The sequence below is a fragment of the Pan paniscus genome, chromosome 8 (assembly GCF_029289425.2).
Source record: "Pan paniscus chromosome 8, NHGRI_mPanPan1-v2.0_pri, whole genome shotgun sequence".
Lineage (NCBI taxonomy): Eukaryota > Metazoa > Chordata > Mammalia > Primates > Hominidae > Pan > Pan paniscus.
This window is the reverse complement of record NC_073257.2, coordinates 134,166,315-134,187,049: the sequence shown is the minus strand read 5'-3', so window position 1 is coordinate 134,187,049 and position 20,735 is coordinate 134,166,315. Positions and strand designations below refer to the sequence as shown.

General features: G+C 43.5%; 1 protein-coding gene across 4 annotated transcripts in view; it reads right to left on the bottom strand.

The window, feature by feature from the left end:
* BTBD16 (BTB domain containing 16) overlaps nucleotides 1-20,735 on the bottom strand; it is a 65,286-nt gene that overhangs the window by 6,779 nt on the left and 37,772 nt on the right. For all 4 annotated transcript variants that reach the window (XM_003825667.5, XM_008951010.3, XM_055093415.1 and 1 more), the window contains 2 exons: nucleotides 1,795-1,886; nucleotides 108-190 (listed from right to left, as the gene is read on the bottom strand). In XM_003825667.5, coding sequence (XP_003825715.1) covers nucleotides 108-190; nucleotides 1,795-1,886 — 175 coding nt within the window. The remainder of the gene's footprint in view (nucleotides 1-107; nucleotides 191-1,794; nucleotides 1,887-20,735) is intronic.

Sequence of the window (20,735 nt, the reverse complement as noted above, 5' to 3'; positions counted from 1 at the left end):
ACCTCAGAGGTTTAGAGGTTTCAAATGTGAAACACATCTCCAGAAAAAACAAAGTCAGAGAGGCAATAAACTTCGACAACTGTGTCCTTGCAGAGCAGGCAACTCACTGCGTGGTAATGGTTGGCTGTAACCTGGTCCAGCCATGACTCTGGGAAGAAGTTAATGTGCCGCAGCACCTCCAGATCCTTGCCTGGGAAGAAATGCAAAGAGAATGTTTTTTAGTTTTATTCACACCAGAGCCTCGAAAGTCTCATTTGCAGAAAGGAAAAGGAAGAAGTCCAGAGCTGAGGGAAGGGAAAGGGGTGGATGGTCTCCTTTAAGGTTTGATTGACAAAGTGGAAACAAAACGTCTCAGGGTCACTGTGGTTATGTTCAGAGTCAATTACTTTTATATTCCAAATCGATTCTCTTTTAAAAACGTACAGAAATACCAGCCTGGCCAACATGGCGAAACCCCACCACTACTAAAACTAGCTGCGCGTGGTGGTGCACACCTTTAATCCCAGCTACCTGGGAGGCTGAGGCAGGAGAATCGCTTGAACCCAGGAGGCAGAGGTTGCAGTGAGCCAAGATTGCACCAGTGCACTCCAGCCTTGGGGGACAGAGTGAGACTCCATCTCAAAAAAACAAAACAAAACAAAACAACACAAAAAACCACCTTATACAAACAAACTTCCAAAGGAACCAATACATTCACTCAAAATTGGATGGCCATTTCAACTTCAGTTTAAAAAAATGTCTATACTACATATTAATGTACAATTTAAGTGTAACATATTATTTTGAATGAAATATACTCTTAACAATCCTGCAAGAAGATATTGCTGCCCAGCGAACCCTGGAAGGTACCTTGAGAACTATTGTTAAAGGAAAAGCCATCAGTGGCCCTCGAAGGTCAGCTTTGACCAGTCCTCCTTATTCTTTAAGGATATTTCAGTTCTCACAATATTATCAAAAAAATTACAAAGTAAAAAGGAAGACGATATTTAGGCTGCACATAGCTCCAATTTAAAATTTCTATTTTTATTTTTTTCCCCATGCTTTTCTCTAGATCTCCCTTCCCAGGTCCCTGGGGAAGAGTTAGTGTTCCCCCACAACCACGCCTCACCCCAACATTCACGGCCCCCTGGCTGCAATCCTGCCTGGGAAAGGAGGTTTGAGATCAGGTAATCAGTGTTTCTGGAGTGTTTAGAAGCAACTTGAACAAAACTACCTGGCCCCATCAACCAGTCCTGAATTCTAGAGCTACTTATTATATCTGGATAGCTGGAAATGGCTTTGAAAATGTTCTCAGAGGTCCTTTCAGATGCAAAGATCTCACTGGGTGGCCTCCTGGACTGCCGAAAACATACTCCCCAACATTTCTTTCCTCTTTCCGAGTTACAGGTACCATCCCCTGTGCCCAGAGCATGAGGTTAAAGGAGCACAAATTCAGAGTTTTCTCCCAAACTGCAGAACAAGGGGCCTAGAAGTGAAGCATGTGAAGAGGTAGGACATACAATTAGATGCCAATAAAACAGCCCTTGGCAGCCGTACACTGCTTCACAATATTTAAGCCCATTCTAGCCATCACTATATTTCATCAGAGCTCAGATTACCCTCGTTTTACAGACAGGGAAAGTAAGACCAAGAGGCTACATGACTTTCCCGAAGTCACACAGCTTGGAAGTGACAATGCCACGATTCAGGTGATTCCCTTGGAAACATCAGGTGGGGCTCCCCCGGCAGCGGCTGCAGGGTGGGCAGGTGCCCAGCAGCTTTCCCGTGGATGCGCTCGCCTGGACCGGGGCTTACCTTTGGTGATGCCGTGCAGACGCAAGCAGAGGAAGAGCGGCCTCAAGCTCTGTCCTATGTCCCGGTCCAGAAAGCAACAGTTCTCAGGAAAGCTTAGCAGAGGCATAAAGAAGAATAACAGACCTTCAGCAAACTCCTCTCTGGAATTAGCTCGGGCTAGGGAAAGCCATGTTGTAGAGACTAGTGGCTTCACTAGCCAGGGGGAGATGGGGCCTCGGTCCCTCTGGAGGGGTCAGGTACATGGAAGCAGATGGTGGCTTAGACGACATTTTATAAAGTCCAGCCCCAGAGATGGTAATGGAGACAAATGCTTATAGTCCCCTCGGCATCTACCACTGAGTTCTGCACATAGTAGGTGCTCAATAAATGTGTATTAAGTGACTGATGGGAACACATGTTACTTTACAGAGGACCTCAATATGCATTTTCTCACTTGAGTCTCACAAACTTCTTGTGGGGCAGATGGGGCAAGGATAGTGAGCTCCATTTTACAGATGGGAAAAAGAGGCTCAGCTCGGACTGGAACCCGGGACTCCTGACTCCCCCTGTACATACGCTGCCCTTCCAGTAAGCGACCAAATTAGGCGCTGCAAAAGTGCTTTCTGAAAAAATTAAAAAGAAGAAGAGAACGGCTGTGTGGGGAACTAGTTTTAGCAGCTGGTTTCAGGATCAGTTCTGCTATACTCAGTGTTAATACCAAGCTCCAGTTAACTTCCTCACGGAGCTGAAGTTCAGCGCTGGGTTGAGAAGATCCAGTTCTTTTTGAGAAGACACGCACACACAGACACGCATTCCCTGCCCTTCTTTTGAAATAACTCACTTCACAAAAATGGTCACTTTTCATAAATGGGGACAATGGGGAACAATGTTTCCAAGTCCCTTTGGAAATGCAGTCACTCCTTCAAGGCAGAGCCTGCATAGGACCCACCCAGGGTACTTGTAGATTATTTTTCCGTAAATCAAGAGTGGTGTCCAAGTCACACCCTGTCCCAGCTGGACAGAGGGCACCACTGGCCCTGTGGTCCCTTCTGTCAGAGATGCCCGCCAGCTTTCCCGGAACCGTTTATTTTCATAAGATCTGGGAATTCCTGGGACCGCCCAACTGCTCCACGCCAGTGGTCCCAGAAGATAGGCCTAGAGGTGCAGAAAAGTTGTAGGCACAAAGACAAGTGAGTTCTGATTCAATTCAAGGGTTATTTACCAGTATCTACCCTGTGCCTGTCTCTGGAGGTGGACAGAGCAGCCATAAACAAGGTCAGGCGGATGCTTTCAGGAGTGCAGAACTATTGGTTCTGGAACCAGCCCTCCATTACCGAGGGTAAGTGGAGCCGGGGCTGGTGGGTGCGGTGCCTGTGCCCTGAAAACACTGACATCTTCGTGGGACAAATAACACTCGCTCACTTCCTTTCCTCAGATGATCTGAGCCTCCTCCTTCTTCTGCCTATTTTTCATCATGTCATGGAGGAACAGCTGAGGCGTCATCATGGCTGGGCAGCAGGTTCCAAGGGGCAAGAAGGGGCCAAGCTGACACCATCCTCCCTAGCCTTGCCCAGTGCTCTGGGGACAAGCCAGCACCTATGGCCAGCGCTCCACAGCCAGGTGCTGCCCTAAGCAGTGGGCCCCGGCTGGAGCTGCGGCTGAAATACAGATTCAGTTCCAGAAAGGAAAGGACCCATCTGGAGGAAAGCATTGCCCTCCACCAGGAAGCTCCAGACGCCGGTTCTGCTGATGTGCCTTGGCATGGCAAGGCTGCTGGCAGGGGCAAGAGGAACCGAGACCCTGATCCTCCCTTTGAGAGGCACTCAGACCCGAAGGCCATTCAGCCAGGGCCTCTCTGGACAGCCATCCTGTCCCAGAGGATTTGGAAACAGCTTTGTTGAGACAGCTGGTTGGACTTTATGACCCCTTGGGGCCTCTGGGAAGTGGCAATGACGCCCACTTTTGTGGATGACATGGAGAGGCCATGAGTCATCTCATCATCCAACCAAGCTGGGGCCCCCGAGGCAGGCAGACCAGGGTCCCGTCCCAGCCCAGCCAGCCACAGTCCTGTGACCGGGCCTCTTAGAGCTTCACTCTCCTCTGTCAAGTGGGAGCAGTAGCCACAGGTGGTGCCTTGGGGAGAAGGGAGGAGTAAAGCTGACAGTGTTTGGGAAGGGCTTGGGTCGGCTGCTGGCTCCCAGTGAGTCCTCAACATCTATAAGCACCACCATTGTCCTCCCGCCCCAGGGAAAGTGAATGGACTCAAGCAGCATCAAATGCAGGCAATTGTTCTTGGTGGTATTCATCATCATCGCCACCCTCCAAATAACCCAAGTTATGGGCCACCTCAAAGATAGAAAGTGGTGTCCTCAGCTTCTGATTTCCTGAAATCTCAAAGGATCTAAGGGTTGTGGTCCACCCTCAGAACAGATCAATATAACCCGGCTCTGGGAGCCTAGCAAGGTCCACTGTCTTGGAGCCAGTGTCCTACACAGGCCACTCAGGGCTAGTCCAGCACATTTTCCATTTTACTTGGCGCCACTTAACTGTCTGGGAGCGGAGGCACCTGCTCCTCTCTGGGCCAGTGGTGAGTACATTCACATGGTGTCACGTAAGATGGGAGCGAGCAAGCAGCTGCTAAGTCTGGGGACTACAGTGCTTGGCTACACTGGTGGACTCAAAGACTGGCATGGTTTCCCTGGTACTGCGCTCTGTTTGTGCAAAGACCTCTTTTGGTTTAGCGCTTATTTTTTTGAGACAACTTCAGGCGATGGTCTATGCCTCCCAAAGTTCACTGAGAAACCCTGGGGCATGACCCCTCTAGGGAAGACAGTTCACAGTTCCTTGCTACTGAAAGATACATCCAGGTTGGCTCTGGGTCCTACTTGCCAGACCCTGGGGACAAATCTCCCATCGACTCGGAAAGACAGTACCTGGGGACAAGTCTCCCTGTGATGGGTACATATTGTATTTTAGAGGTGCTCTTTGCCACAACTTTCTCACTTCCTCTACCCTGTCATCTGCTGGAGCCTTCCACCCTTCCTGCGAGTATCAGGCCCACAGCTCTGATAGTCCCAGCACTTCAGATTTTAGCCTTAACATACATATATGCTACAGCATGATGAACCTGGAAGCAGTAAGCCAGACGCAAGGGTGAATGCTGGATGATTCTACTCTATGAGGTACCTAGAGTCATCAAATTTGTAGAGACAGAAAGTAGAACGGTGGCTGCCAGGGGCTGGGGAAGGGGAATGGGAGTTGTTTCATGGGTAGAGTTTCAGTTTGGGAAGATGGAAAAGTTCTGGAGATGGTTGCACAACAATGCGAATAAACTTAACGCCACTGAACTGAACACGTAAGAATGGTTCAAATGGGAAAAATTCATGCTATGCATATTTTGCCCCAGTTGAAAAAAGACATTAAGGTTAAAAGTGACTTTGCTTATTTGAGAAACACCTGAACTAACATATTAAATTTTAAGACAACGTTTGAAAAAAATACACATTTTAGGGCAATAACTCACAATGAGAAGAGAAAATGGCTTTTTTTTTTTTTCCAAAATATAACTCAGCATAGAAGACTTGGGACACTCCTGAAATCAAAGAACCAGAAAACGGAGGCCAGCCACAGTGGCTCACGCCTGTAATCCCAGCACTTTGGGAGGCCAAGGTGGGTGAATCACCTGAGGTCAGGAGTTGGAGACCAGCCTGGCCAATATGGTAAAATCCCATCTCTACTAAAAATACAAAAATTAGCCAGGCATGGTGGCGGGTGCCTGTAATCCCAGCTACTCGGGTGGCTGAGGCAGGAGCATTGCTTGAACATGGGAGGCAGCAGTTGCAGTGAGCCGAGATCATGCTACTGCACTCCAGCCTGGGCAACACAGCGAGACTCCACCTCAAAAAAAAAAAAAAAAAATCTATCTATCTATATATACAAAACCGGGAAATGGTCCTCTTGGCTCCTAACACTCAAGTGTGGTAAATGAAACAATAATTCCTGCTGCCACCCACACATCATAACCTACCAAAGGTCACCACATTTTAGAACCCCTGTCACATGCTGTCCTGGGCCTTTTCTTCGAGTCAGGGCTGACCCACCCATCAGTCCTGGTGAGTGTGTGTTGTTACCTCCATGCACGGTGCTTAGGGTGCTTGCCCAAAGTCTACAGGCAGTGAATGGCAGAGGTGGGGCTGAGACTCGGGGCTGACTTCTTCTAACATACGTCTGATTTATTGCTTGTCTCTGCTCCTAGATTGCAAGCTCCATGATGACAGGGTTTGTGTCTGCATTGTTTATTGTTGTACTCTTGGTGTCTTTTATAGTGCCTGGCACTTAGCTTGCAATATGTTGGGTGAATTAATTGGATGAACGACCTGGTCCCTGCCAACTTTCCAGCCTCATTTCCATCATCCCATCCCTCCATTCACCCACAACTTATCTTCTAGGCCAGTAGGGCCAGCCCTGGTGCACATGCTCACACACACTTGCTGCACACACAGGCCAGTCTATGCCACTATCTCCATGCCCATGTGGTCCTGTCTGCTGTCACCATGACCTATCAGCTTTTCACTGAGACCAAGTTCAATGTCCTTCTGTCTGTCAAGATGGTCCTGACCCGAGCACAAAGGGAAATCCTGTCTAATCATAACCACAGCTGCCCTTTTTAAGAACCTCCTACACCCAGACTCTTGTGCTCCTTCCACTCCTCCATGCTTATTGTTGAAGGTATGTTTTGGTGCTTCTCAATATGCCTGGGAAGCCAAGAAGCAACATGGCAGAAGTGGAAAGTTAGTAAGAACTAAGCATAATATTTAGGGACCTTGAGAACAAGAGAGACTCAGGTTCCAGAGATCCAAGTTAAAGGGGAGCAGAGTCATCACCTCTCAGAGTAAGAGAAGACACAACAAGGCAAGAAGCATGAACGTCAGATAATGAGAAATCCTCTTGACCCAGAATATACCAACCTCCCTGCACAAGGCTTTGTTGAGCTATTCTAAAAGAGAACAATTTAATGGCCCTAATGTCCATGACTCATGGGATATTTCAAAATTAATGTGCTGGTAAAGAGATCAGTGTTGACACACCAGGGTTGCCCAGTTTCATGCTAACTCTGGCTACATCTGCAAATGCCATTCATGAATCACAAGAGGCACATGGCCTCGCCCACCCTGGGGACACAGCATCATAGCACATTGCCCTCAAGAAATCAGTGGGCTCAGGGCACCCATGGTACAGGGCATGGCAGGGAAGCTCTCCTTAAAAGTTTCCCCCTGCGGTCCCTTGGGAATAGTATGTGGGGGGAATGGGTGGGGGAAGGTGCTGTTGGGTTCACCAGTGTGCACCCGTGCAGCCAGCACATGCTCTTTTTCTCTCCGCAAAGAGGAGATAAGAGGAGGAATTCATCCAGTGCACAAGTGAGATCAGAGAAGGCTTTCTGGAACCGGCTTTGTCCAGCTCTGTAAAGGCTGGGTCAGATTTGGGTAGGGCACAGGAAAGAAGAGACTCAGCTGGAGAATCAGGGGAATCTAGAAGTTGGGATCATATGGGAATTGGCTTCATTGGCTACGTTCAAATTACTTCCTTCTGGTGAGGTGGAAGCTTATTGCCAGAATCTACCCTTCAGTGTCTGAGAGATACCTATTTAGTGATTAATAAATCAGCTAAGGATTAGAATTACATGTCCGTTATGATTTGCCCTTGACCCTAATTGCTAAGAGTGTCAGAAGACCTAGAAGACCAAGGTCAACCCCAGGACCACCATCAATTTGCCCCATTTGACCCAACAAGCCTGTCACTGGGTATATACCCACAGGAAAATAAATCATTCTACCAAGAAGACACATGCAGGCATATGTTCATCACAGCACTATTCACAATAGCAAAGACATGGAATCAACCTAGGTGTCCATCAATGGTGGATTGGATAAAGAAAATGTAGTGCATATATACCATGGAATCCCACACAGCCATTAAAAAATATATATATTATGTTCTTTGCAGCAACATGAATGCAGATGGAGACCATTATCCTAAGTGAATTAATGCAGAAACAGAAAACCAAATACTGTATGTTCTCACTTATAAATGGAAGCTAAACATTGGGTACACATGAACATAAAGAGGGGAATAATAGAAAGTAGGGACTACTAGAGTGGGGAGGGAGGGAGACAAGGGCTGGAAAACTACCTATTGAGTACTATGCTCAGTACCTAGGTGACAGGGTCCATTGTACCGCACCTGAGCATCAGGTAATATATCCATGTAACAGACCTGTACATGTACCCCCTAAATCTGAAATAAAAGTTGAAATTTTTAAAAATAGACATAAAATACAATCATAAAGACTTTTAAAATTTTTTTACCAAGAGAGATCATATTGTGAGCCATAAAACAGGTCTCAATAATTTAAAAGAACTAAAATCATACAAAGTATTTTCTCTGATAACAATGGAATTAAGTTAGAAAACAGTAACAGGAAGATATCTAGAAAATCCTCAAATATTTGCAAAACAAAGAACACAGTTCTAAATAATCCATAGGTCAAAGAAGAACTCAAAGGGAAAATTAGAAAGTATTTTGAACTGAATGAAGTTTAAAACACAACATATCAAAATTTCTGAGATGCAGCTAAAGCAATAATTACAGGGAAATTTATAGCACTAAACACTTAGAAAAAAAAGTCTTAAACCAATGACTTAAGTTTCCACCTGTGAAACTAGGAAAAGAAGGGCAAACTAAACATTTGATAAAATAAAACATCTATTCCTGATAAAATTTATCATCAAACTAGAAATAAAAGGAACCTCCTCAACATGATAAAGGGTATCTATAAAAAACCTATAGTTAAAATTTTATTTAATAATGAAAGATTACTTTATTTCCTCCTGTAATCTAGAACAAGGCAAGAAGGTCCACTCTCTCACCACTTCTGATCAACAATGTACTGAATATTGTATTCAGTGTAATAAGGCAAGAACAAAAACAGGCATACAGATAGAAAGGAAGAAATAAAATTGTCTTTATTTACAGGTGATATGATTGCCTATGTAGATTCCTAAGGAATCTATAAAAAAGTTTCTAGAAGTACAATTGAGTTCTACTAAGGTTGTATAATACAAAGTCAATGTAAAAAAATTAATTTTGTATTTCTACATAATAGCAAAGAACAATCAGAAATCGAAGTTAAAATAATACCTCTTACAATAGTGTTAATATGAAAGCCTTAGAGATAAATTTTCTAAACACTGTGCAAAACTACATGAAACATTTATGAAAGACATTTAAGAGGACCTAAATGAATGGAAAGATATACCATATTCATGGATCAGAAGACTCAATCTTGTTAAGATGTAAATTCTTCCCAAATTGGCCTGTACATTGAAGACAATCCTTATCAAAATTCCATGAGATTTTTCTACAAAAACTGTCAAGCTGATTTTAAAATTAATATGAAAGTGCAAAGGAGCTAGAGTAGTCAAAATAACTTTGAAAAAAATGAACAAAGCTAGAGAACCTACATTACCTTATGTCAAGACTTAGTGAAAATGAATTATCTAATCAAGATAATATATTAGTATAAAATAGGAATATGGTTTAAAGGAACAGAATATTGAGTCCCAAAATAAACACACACATCTGGTTGATGTTTGACAACGGTGCCAAAAGCAATTCAAGGGAAATAGAATACTCTTTTCAACACATCATACTGAATAATTGGATATCTATATGCAAAACATGAACCTTAACCCTTACCTCACATATATATATAAAACTTAACTCAAAATTAATCATAAATATAAATGTGAGAGCTAAAACAATAAATCTCCCAGAAGAAAACATAGAGGAAAAATCATAGTCATCTTGCTTTGGCAAGATTATTAAGTAGGACACAAAAGGAATGAACTGAAAAGAAGAAAAAAGTCAACACATTGAACATCAAAATAAAAAACTTCTGATATTCAAACTACACTATTTTGAAAATGAAAATATAAGTAATAGATTTGGAGAAAGTATCTATGAAATATGTATCTGACAAAGGACTTGTATCCAGAATATTTAAAGAATACTCACAAGTCAATAACCAACAACCCGGTTTTAAAAATATGGGCCAAAGGTTTGAACAGGCTTTTCACTAAAGAAGTTAAATGAAGGACAAATAAGCATATGAAACGATGCTCACCATCCTTAGTCATTGGGGAAATGAAAGTTAAAATCACAATGAGATACCATTAGAAACGGATTAAATTGGCAAAAATTAAAAAGGCTGACCAAATGTTAGCAAGGATGTGGAGCAAATGAACGCCTGTAATCCCAGCACTTTGGGAGGCCGAGGCAGGTGGATCACCTGAGGTCAGGAGTTTGAGACCAGCCTGGCCACCATGGCAAAACCCTGTCTCTATTAAATATACAAAAATTAGCCGGGCATGTTGGCATGTGCCTGTAATCCCAGCTACTCGGGAGGCTGAGGCAGGAGAATCACTTGAACCTGGGAGGCAGAGGTTGCAGTGAGCCAAGATCATGCCACTGCACTCCAGCCTGGGCAACAGAGTGAGACGCTGTCTCAAAAACAAAACAAAAAAAATAGTCCAACCACATTGGAAAACAGTTTGGCAGATTCTTAAAAAGTTAAACATACACCTACTGTTTTACCTAGCCATTCTATTCCCAGGAATTTATTTACTTAAAAGAAATGAAAGTATATTCTCCCATACAGACTTGTACAGGAATATTTATAGTAACTTTATAAAGTTACTAAAAACAACCCAAATGTCTATGAAAAGATGAATAGAAAAACAAATTTTGGTAATCCATGAATGGAATATCACTCAGCAATCAACAAAAAGACCTACTGATACATGCAACAACATGGGTGAATCTCTGAATAATTATGATGCATGAAAGAATCCAGAAAAAAAGGAGTACAGACTCCATGATTTATTTATATAACATTCTATATATACAGTCAGGCACCACTTAACGTTTCAGTCAACAACAGACCACATATAAGATAGTGGTCCCAAAGGATTATAATGGAGCTGAAAAGACAGGACTGAAAAAGTCCTATTGTCTAGTGATTCTATAGCACAACACATGTGTTTGTGGTGTGGCTGGTGTAAAAAAAAACCCTACTGTGCGTCTGTTGGATAAAAGTGTAATACATGCAATTACATTCAGTACATAATACTTAATAATGAATAATAAATGACTGTTACGGGCTTATGTACTATTATATACTTTTAATCTTTATTTTACAGTGTTTTCCTTCTACTTATAAAAAAAAAAGTTCACAGCCTCAAGCAGGACCTTCAGGAGGTATTCCAGAAGAAGCCGTTGTTATCATAGGAGATGGCTTCATGGGTGTCATTGCCCCTGAAGGCCTTCCAGTGGGACAAGACGTGGAGATGGAAGATAGTGATATTGATGGTCCTGACCCTGTGTGGACCTAGGCTAATACGTGTGTTTGTGGCTTAGTTTTTTTTTTGTTGTTTTTTTGGTTTTTTGGTTTTTTTGAGACAGAGTCTCGCTCTGTCACCCAGGCTGGAGTGCAGTGGTGCGATCTCGGCTCACTGCAAGCTCCGCCTCCCAGGTTCACGCCATTCTCCTGCCTCAGCCTCCCAAGTAGCTGGGACTACAGCTGCCTGCCACCATGCCCGGCTAATTTTTTGTATTTTTAGTAGAGACAGGGTTTCACCGTGTTAGCCAGGATGGTCTCGATCTCCTGACCTCGTGATCCACCAGCCTCAGCCTCCCAAAGTGCTGGGATTACAGGCCACCACACCCGGCCTGTGGCTTAGTTTTTAACAAAAAGGTTTAAAAAGTAAAAAATTAACATAAACTTTTTAGAAACAGGATAAGAGCTTATAGAACAGATTATAAAGAAAATATTTTTGTACACTTGTATAACGTGTTTGTGTTTTAAGCTAAGTGTTACGAAAAAGTCGTTTTAAAAATTAAAAAAATTATAAAGTAAATGCTTGTAGTAAGCTAAAGTTTATTTGTTATTGAAGAAAGAACATTTGAGTGTAGCCTAAGTACACAGCGTTTATAAAGTCTACAGTCGGCTGGGCGCAGTGACTCACGCCTGTAAAATCCCAACACTTTGGGAGGCCAAGGCGGGTGGATCACCTGAGGTCGGGAGTTTGAGATCAGCCTGACCAACATGGAGAAACCCCATCTCTACTAAAATTACAAAAAATTAGCTGGGCGCACTGACACATGCCTGTAATCCCAGCTACTCAGGAGGCTGAGGCAGGAGAATCTCTTGAACCCGAGAGGCGGAGATGCGGTGAACCGAGATTGCGCCGTTGCACTCCAGCCTAGGCAACAAGAGTGAAACTCCGTTTCAAAAAAAAAAAAAGTCTACAGTGCTGCCCAGTAATGTCCTAGGCCTTAATATTCACGCACCATTCACTCACTGACTCACCAGAGCAACTTCTAGTCCTGCACGTTCCATGCATGATAAGTGCCCTGTACAGGTGTATCCGTTTGTTTTTTTTATCTTTTACATCATATTTTTACTGTACTTTTCTATGTTTAGATACATGAATACTTACCATTGTGTTACAACTGCCTATGATATTCAGTACAGGAACATGCTGTACAGGTTTGTAGTCCAGGAGTGATACACTGTACCATATAGCCCAGGTGTGTAGTAGGCTATGCCATCTAGGTTTGTGTAAGCACACCCTATGATGTTTGCACGAGGATGAAACAGCCTAACAATGCATGTCTCAGAACACATCCTAGTTGTTCAGTGACGCATGAGACTGTATAACATTCTAGAAAATGCAAACAAATCTAGAGTGATAGAAGCAGATCTGTGTTTGCCCACCAATGGTGGTGGTGGGGCTGGAGCAAAGAGGACAAGTGGATTTTTGTTTTGTTTTGTTTTGTTTTTGAGTTGGAGTCTCGTTCAGTCACCCAGGCTGGAATGCAATAGCACAGTCTCGGCTCACTGCAACCTCCGCCTCCCAGGTTCAAGCGATTCTCTTGCCTCAGCCTCCCAAGTAGCTGGAATTACAGACGTGCACCACCACGCCTGGCTAATTTTTGTATTTTTAGTAGAGAAGGGGTTCCACCATGTTGGTCAGGCTGGTCTCAAACTCCCAACCTCAGGTGATCTGCCTGCCTCGGCTTCCCAAGGTGCTGGGATTACAGGCATGAGCCACCGTGCCCAGCCTACGAGTGGACTATTAAGTGTCATAAGGAAACCTTTGTGTGAGATGGATATTTTCATTATTTTTATTGTAATGATCATTTTATGGGTACTTATGTATATTAGAACTCATCAAATTGAAGCATTAGCTATGTGTAGTTTATTGAGTTCCAATTATTCCTCAAAAAAGCTCTAAAAAGATAAAGTTTGTTAATTACTGGTGTCAATAAATTTAAAACAATTTAGATGAAAAGTACACGTTCCTTGAAAAACACAACATAACTAAAATTGACACAAAAAGACCCATAAAATCTTAATAATACTATATATAAAGAACATTCTATCTATAACTAAAAGTCTTCCAAAATCTCAAGCCCAAATGGCTTCACTGATAAATTCTTCCAAATATTTAGGAAGACAGAACAGCAGTCTCTCCCAAACTCTTCTAGAAAATGGAAAAAGAGGGACTGCTTTGAAATGTATTTGATGAAATTAGTATAACCTCAAAATTAATTAAAAGCTGGTAAGGATAAACCAAGAAAGGAAAATTTCAAGCTAATATCTCTCATGAATACATAGGCAAAAATTCTAAACAGTCAGCAAATAGAATTCAGTGACATAAAAGAGGATAACATTGCTTGACCTAGTTGGTTTCATTCCAGGGATACAAAGTTGGTTTACCATTAAAAAATAAATCAACAATTCTCTATCTTGATTGCAGTGCTGGTTATACAGGCATATCTGTTTATCAAAGTCATCAAACTGTATGTTTAAAATGTACTCACTTTGCTGTAATTAAATCCCACCTCAAAGTTTATTGCTTTGAAAAATCAATATATTTTACCACATTCACAGCAAAAAGGAGAAAACTATATATCATTTTGAGAAAATCTGAGAACCATTTAGTAAAGTTGGTAAGATTCACTCGTGATTAAAAACTCTAGAAATAGAAGGGGATTTTCAAAATTTGATAAAGAGTATCTGCACCAAACCCACAGCAAACATCATACACAGATTGGGGAATTACTGAAAGCTTTTTCCTTGAGACTGGGAAGAAAAAAAAGATGCTCATTATCAGATGATGTTCATGTCATTATCAAAAGATGTTCATGTCTACTCAACATGATACTGGAGAGTCTACCTAGTGCAACAAGGGAAGAAAAATAAGTGAAAGACACAAGATTTGGAAAGAAAGAGATAAATCTAGTATTATTCTTAAAAATCACATAATGTAGAAAACATACAAGAGAATGTACAGTCTATTAAAATAAGAAAATCTATCAATATATGAACACAAAGTCAATATACAAAATGATTGTACTTCTATATATCAGCACCAAACAATTAGAATATAAAAATGTTTAAATGATACTATTTACAATAGAGTCAGCAAACATTATACACTTAGGAATATATACAACAGAAGATGAGCAAGACCTCCATACAATAAACTGTTAAATTTTATTGAGAGAAATTTTATTTTTATTTTTAATTTTTTTTGAGACAGGGTCTCACTTTGCCATCTAGGCTGGAGTGCATTGGCACAATCACAGCTTACTGCAGCCTCAACCTCCCAGGCTCAAGTGATCCTCCTGCCTCAGCCTCTCAAGTAGTTGGGACTACAGGAGTGTGCCACCATGCCCAGCTACTTTTTTACATTTTTTTTGCGAAGAGGTTCCACTATGTTGCCCAGGCTGGTCTCTAACTCCTGGCCTCAGGCCTCCCCAGAGTGCTGAAATTACTGGTGTGAGCCACTGAGCCTGGTCAAGAAATTTTAAAAGACAAATAAATGGAGATTTATACCATTTTCATGGATTACAAATCTCAGTATTCTAAAGAGGTCAATTTTCCCCAAATTGATCTACATATTCAATGTCTTCCCAGTCAAAATCTCAGCATTTTCTTCTCTTGTCTTTTTTGGTGGAATTTGACAATCTGATTCTAAAGTAAATATGTGAAAATCCAAAGGACCAAGAATGACCAAAGTAATCTTGGAGAAGAACAAAATTGGGGGATGCCTTATTCCATCTCAAGATTTATAATGAAACAGTAATTAAGAAAGTGTGGTATTGGTTCAAGGATAGACAAGACTAATGGCACAGAATAGAGATACTAAAAATGATGTATATGTCATACATATAGTTGTATGACACTAACATTTAACACATAGCATGTAAAATACGTTATGACAAAGGTGACACTGCAGAGCAGTGAGCAAAGCATGGCCTTTCCAGTAAACGGTGCTGGATCAATTGTGCATCCTTATGAAAAGAAGGACCGTGACCATGGTCCCTCCCTCACACCATACTTAAAAAAATACTTCTGGATGGACTCTAGATCTAAATGCAAGGTAAAACAATAGAGCTTCTAGAAGAAAATAGGAGAATATCCACATGGCACTGGAATAGGCAAAGATTCTTAAATAGCACTAACTATAGGCCAGGCCCAGTGTCTCATGCCTGTAATCCCAGCACTTTGGGAGGCCGAGGCGGGCAGATCACAAGGTCAGGAGTTCGAGACCAGCCTGACCAACACGGTGAAACCCCATCTCTACTAAAAATACAAAAAGTAGCGAGGTGTGGTGGCACGTGCCTGTAATCCCAGCTACTCAGGAGGCTGAGGGAGCAGAATCGTTTGAACCCGGGAGGCAGAGATGGCAGTGAACTGAGATCGCACCATTACACTCCAGCTTGGGTGACACAGTAAGACTCCATCTCAAAAAAAAAAAAAAGCACTAACTATAAAAGAAAGGCTTGATAGATTATAATGCCTTAAAATTTAAAATTTTGCTCATCAAACGAGCATTATGAGGCCAGGCACAGTGGCTCACGCCTTTAATCCCAGCACTTTGGGAGGCTGATTCAGGCAGATCACCTGGATCAGGAGTTCGAGACCAGCCTGGCCAACATGGTGAAACCCCATCTCTACTAAAAATACAAAAAATTAGCCAGGCGTGGTAGCACATGCCTGTAATCCCAGCTACTCAGGAGGCTGAGGCAAGAGAATCGTTTGAACATGAGAGGCAGAGTTTGCAGTGAGCTGAGATCACACCACTGCACTCCAGCCTGGGCAACAGAGTGAGACTCTCTCAACAACAACAACAAAAGACCATTCTGAAAGTGGGAAAGCCAGCCACAGAGAGAAGGTATTTGGAATTCATATATCCAACAAGGACATGGACCAGAACGTAGCAGAACATAGAAAAGAACAAAGAAAAGATGGGGAAAGGACTTGTGCAGGCACCTCACTAAAAAGATACCCAATGGCTAACAAATATATAAAGAAATGCTCAACCTCATTAGCAGGGGAATGTAAATTAAAAGGGAATAGGCAAATTAGTTCCACTCTCCATCCATTAGAAAAGTGAAAGACTGGCCAGAAGCGGTGGCTCACACCTATAATCCCAGCACTTTGGGAGACCAAGGCGGGTGGATCACTTAAGGTTGGGAGTTCAAGACCAGCCTGGCCAACATAGTGAAACCCCGTCTTTACTAAAAATACAAAAATTAGCTGAGTGTGGTGGTGCATGCCTATAGTCCCAGCTACTCAGGAGGCTGAGGCAGGAGAATCACTTGAACCCGGGAGGTGGAGGTTGCAGTGAGCTGAGACTATGCCACTGCACTCCAGCCTGGGAGACAGAGCGAGAGTGTCTCAAAAAAAAAGAAAAGTGAAAGACTGAAGATACCTAGTGTTGGCAAGGATATGGAAAAACCAGAATTCTCATGCACTGCTGGTTAGGGAATAAATTAGCACAGCCACTTTGCAAAACTGTTTGGCAGTATTTACTAAAGTTGAACTTACTCATACCCTATGACATAGTAATTCTATTCCTAGGTTTTTACCCAATAGAAGCACATAATTATGTGTACCACAAGACATGTACATGGTTGTATATAGCAACACTATTCCTAGTGGCTGAACATGTCCACCAACATCTGAATAAATTGTGGTATAATCATATAATGAAATATCCTATGAGAATGAACAAGCTATTGCTACATGCAGCCACATGGATGGATTTTACAGATACATTATTGTGTGAAAGAAGCCAGACATTTAAAGGTGTATGCTACAGAATTCTATTTATACAAAGCTCAAGAACAGAGAAGATGTATTGGTAGTAAAAGAGGTCAGGATACTGTTTACTTTTGGTGGAAGAAGTAGGTACTGAGATAAGGGGCTTTGGAGACTGGCCATGTCCCCTGTTCTGGTCTGGGTGCTGGTTACACAGGTGTGTTCACTTTGTGGAAATTCATTGAACTCTTCATTTAAGGTTCACGCACCTTTCTGTATTTTATGCCTTGATTTTAAAATGTTCTTTTAAAAAGTTGAAAATTTGCCTGCTTCTGCCCTTTCTCCGATTACAAGTTTTTACAGCTTTCCTAAACTTCTCAGACTACCAAGTGGAATGAAATGATGACTTTTCCTTCATAGATGAAGGCAACAGCTTTGCTTACATTTTTTGTTTTTCCTACAAGGGGATGTTAAATTTAATTCGGGACAGCCTATTTGTTTTTCTCAACTAGCTATTGCCAGAAAAACAGGCTGTAGAGTGTAGAGGGGTGTGTGTATGTGTGTTTATGCTTTAGATGTGTGTAGTTGTGTATGCATTTATGTGCACATAGGTGTGTGTTTGTATGTGTTTGCAAGCCACACACGACCGTGCGTGTTTGTTTCCTTCTTACACTGATGTTCTTGGATAGCAACAAAAACAAACTTGAAGTTGTTTCTAAATATCTGGCTAGGCAAAGAAACTGCCCCTTCAACATTATGTCAGTGTCTGAGGCACAAAGCACATGTTCAAAAAATATTTGTTGAATGAAAGATTGAAAAAAAATTAATGAACAAAAGAAAATGGGAGAGTAGAAATGGCTTGGACGTATGTCTTTATTTTTGGGTATAGTTGTTGCTGGAGAAGTCAATTATTCAACTACGTTCCCTCCTAGCCTGTCTTCCGGACACTGCTGAGACAGATGAGGAAAGGGGCGTCTGACTCATTTTACTCAGTTAATGGCTCTCGACCCTCCTTTCCGGATTCTGGGCCAGCCAAGGCCATGCCCACAGTTGCTGCTCAGCTTCTTTCCTGGTAGGGTCAAGGTCCGGGTGAGCTAATATTTGTTCAGCTTGTCCCACTACTGACATGTTAGGAAAGTGCAGTTCCAACTTGTCAGTTCCCATAATGTGACGGCCTCAACATGTCCCCCTCCCCAGGAAGTAGATTGCTCTGTCATTGAAGTTATTTTATCAATATTTGCAATTTTTAAAATTGGGCCAAATAGCTCCCTCTCTTCTCATTTCCGAGCCTGTTTACTGCTTCCCCAGGGTCTGCTCCTCTGCCTGTTTACTGTCTCCCCCGGGGTCTGCTCCTCTGTCTCACTTTGAAATGCTCCTGGCACATCCCTGTCAGCGAACGCTGGAGCTTCCTTGATTAGCTGCTCCCTTTGCCCCTTTGAACTTTGTAGCTCAACTCCCCTGGTGACGCAATGCTGGCCCAGGCTGTCCGTGACTCCCTGCAGTCTCCCTCCACCTCCACAGGGAGCAGAGGTACCTTGGGGCAGTTGGAGCCCTCCGGCCACCAGCCCTGCTAGGCCAGCAGCTACAAAGCCTCCGCACTGTTGCTGGTCAGCCCTGGGGATCCTCGGCGGGGGATGGCAAACATGGACCCAGGGCGCCACCAAGCCTGGCTCCTGCAGCCAGGATAGACACCGCTAATCTACTGCGACATTCTTCTCCTCAGAGCCTACAGAAAAGCTGAGAATCCTTCTTGGGCTAGTGCACTCAACGGGCACCACCCATCAATAGAAACGGAAATGTGTCTGCTATCTCAATGTTGTCAAGTTGCCACATGCATGACATTCTCTGAATTTTCCATCAGCATTTAAGACCCACTTCTGTGAGAAGAACTGAGCTACATAAAAATGGACCCAGCACGGTGGCTCACGCCTGCAATCCCAGTGCTTTGGGAGGCCGAGATGGGAGGATCACTTGAGGGCAGGAGTTTGAGACCAGCCTGGCCAACATGATGAAACCCCACCCCTACTAAAAACACAAAAATTAGCTGGGCGTGGTGGCACGTGCCTGTAGTCCCAGCTACTTGGGAGGCTGAGGCACTAGAATTGCTTGAACCCAGGAGGCAGAGGTTGCAGCGAGCCGAGATCGTTCCATTGCACTCCAGCCTGGGCAACAAGTGAGACACTGCCTCAAAAAAAAAAAAAAAAAAAAAAAATGTACTCAGCACAGTGGCTCATGCTTGTAATCCCAGTGCTTTGGGAGGCCAAGTGGGAGGATCACTTGAGACCAGGAGTTTGAGATCAGCCTGGGCAACAGAGTGGCCCTGTTTCTACAAATAATAATTTTAGGCTGGGCACAGTGGCTCACGCCTGTAATGCCAGCACTTTGGGAGGCCGAGGCGGGCGGATCGCGAGGTCAAGAGATCGAGACCATTCTGGCCAACATGTTGAAACCCCATCTCTATTAAAAGTACAAAAATTAGCTGGGTGTGGTGGCGCTTGCCTGTAGTCCCAGCTACTCAGGAGGCTGAGGCAGGAGAATTGCTTGAACCTGGGAGGCGGAGGTTGCAGTGAGCCGAGATGGCGCTACTGCACTCCAGTCTGGCGACAGAGCAAGACTCTTTCTCAAAAAAAAAAAAAAAAAAACCAAAAAACAAACAAACAAAAAATAATAATAGTAATAATTTTAAAAATTAGCCAGATGTGGCTACATGCTCTTGTAGTCCCACCTACTCAGGAGGCTGAGGCGACAGAATCACTTGAACCTAGGAGTTTGAGGCTGCAGTGAGCTATGATCACGCCACTGTACTCCAACCTGGATGACAGAGCAAGACCCTGTCTCAAAAAAAGAGAAAAAAAAGTCTGACGGAGACTCACAGTCCAGCAAGGTGCCAGGCAAGTTGGGGCAAGAGAAAGGATCATAAGCCCTTTGTTGAAGCTGCTTATGATGTCCCTGGGAGGGGCAGGACATATACATGAACTGAGGGGTTCAGCAGGGGCTGGGCAGAGCAGCTCTGGTGGGTGGCCCCCATCACGGATGGACAGAGAGGAGGCAGAGCAGCCAGGGACTGGGGGAAGCAGGAGCACCCAGAGCAGACCCCCAGGTGAAGGAGCCCGGGGCTCAGGAGATGCATTTGGGAGATGGAGGCCAATGACAAAGACACAAGTGCGAGGTGCTACCACCCTGGAGCAGCTGAGCTGGGCAGGAGAAGAACCATCCACAGTGCTAAAAGTGGGCCACAAGGTCCTCCATGCTGACAGAGTGGGCCTGGACAGTGTGCAGGGGAGAGCATCCAAGCCCTACACTTTCCCATCTTTCCTCCTAGTCTGACCCAAAGCTTGCTGGAGAAAGGAGAGGGCCAAGCAGGGAAGGAGGGAGTTTGGGGAAGGGACACAGCAGGCTCTGGCTGTCTGGAGCCACCCCCACTCTACACTAAGAGGACTCTGGCCCCTGTTGAAAGATTTGTCATCACTGCTTAGGTCGGGGCAATGACATGACTTGGAAAGAAGCAAATGGTTTCCAACGAAGAAACTTATACAGGATCAGGGGGCTGGGGGAAATGCATGGTGATGTGAGGTCTGGGACAAATCAATGTAGATTTGAAAAGAAAATGGAAAAGCTGTGGTGGTGAGAAACACCCCTGTGCCTGCCACTCCAGGGAAGAGCTGTGGCGTCTCTGGCTCAGGAGTGCAAGCAAAGGCCTTGGAAACAGCAACTTTGGCAGGGGGCCCATACCTTAACTCCCTTCTCCTCACTTGCTTCTTCCATATTAAAAACACAGCTCTAATGAATC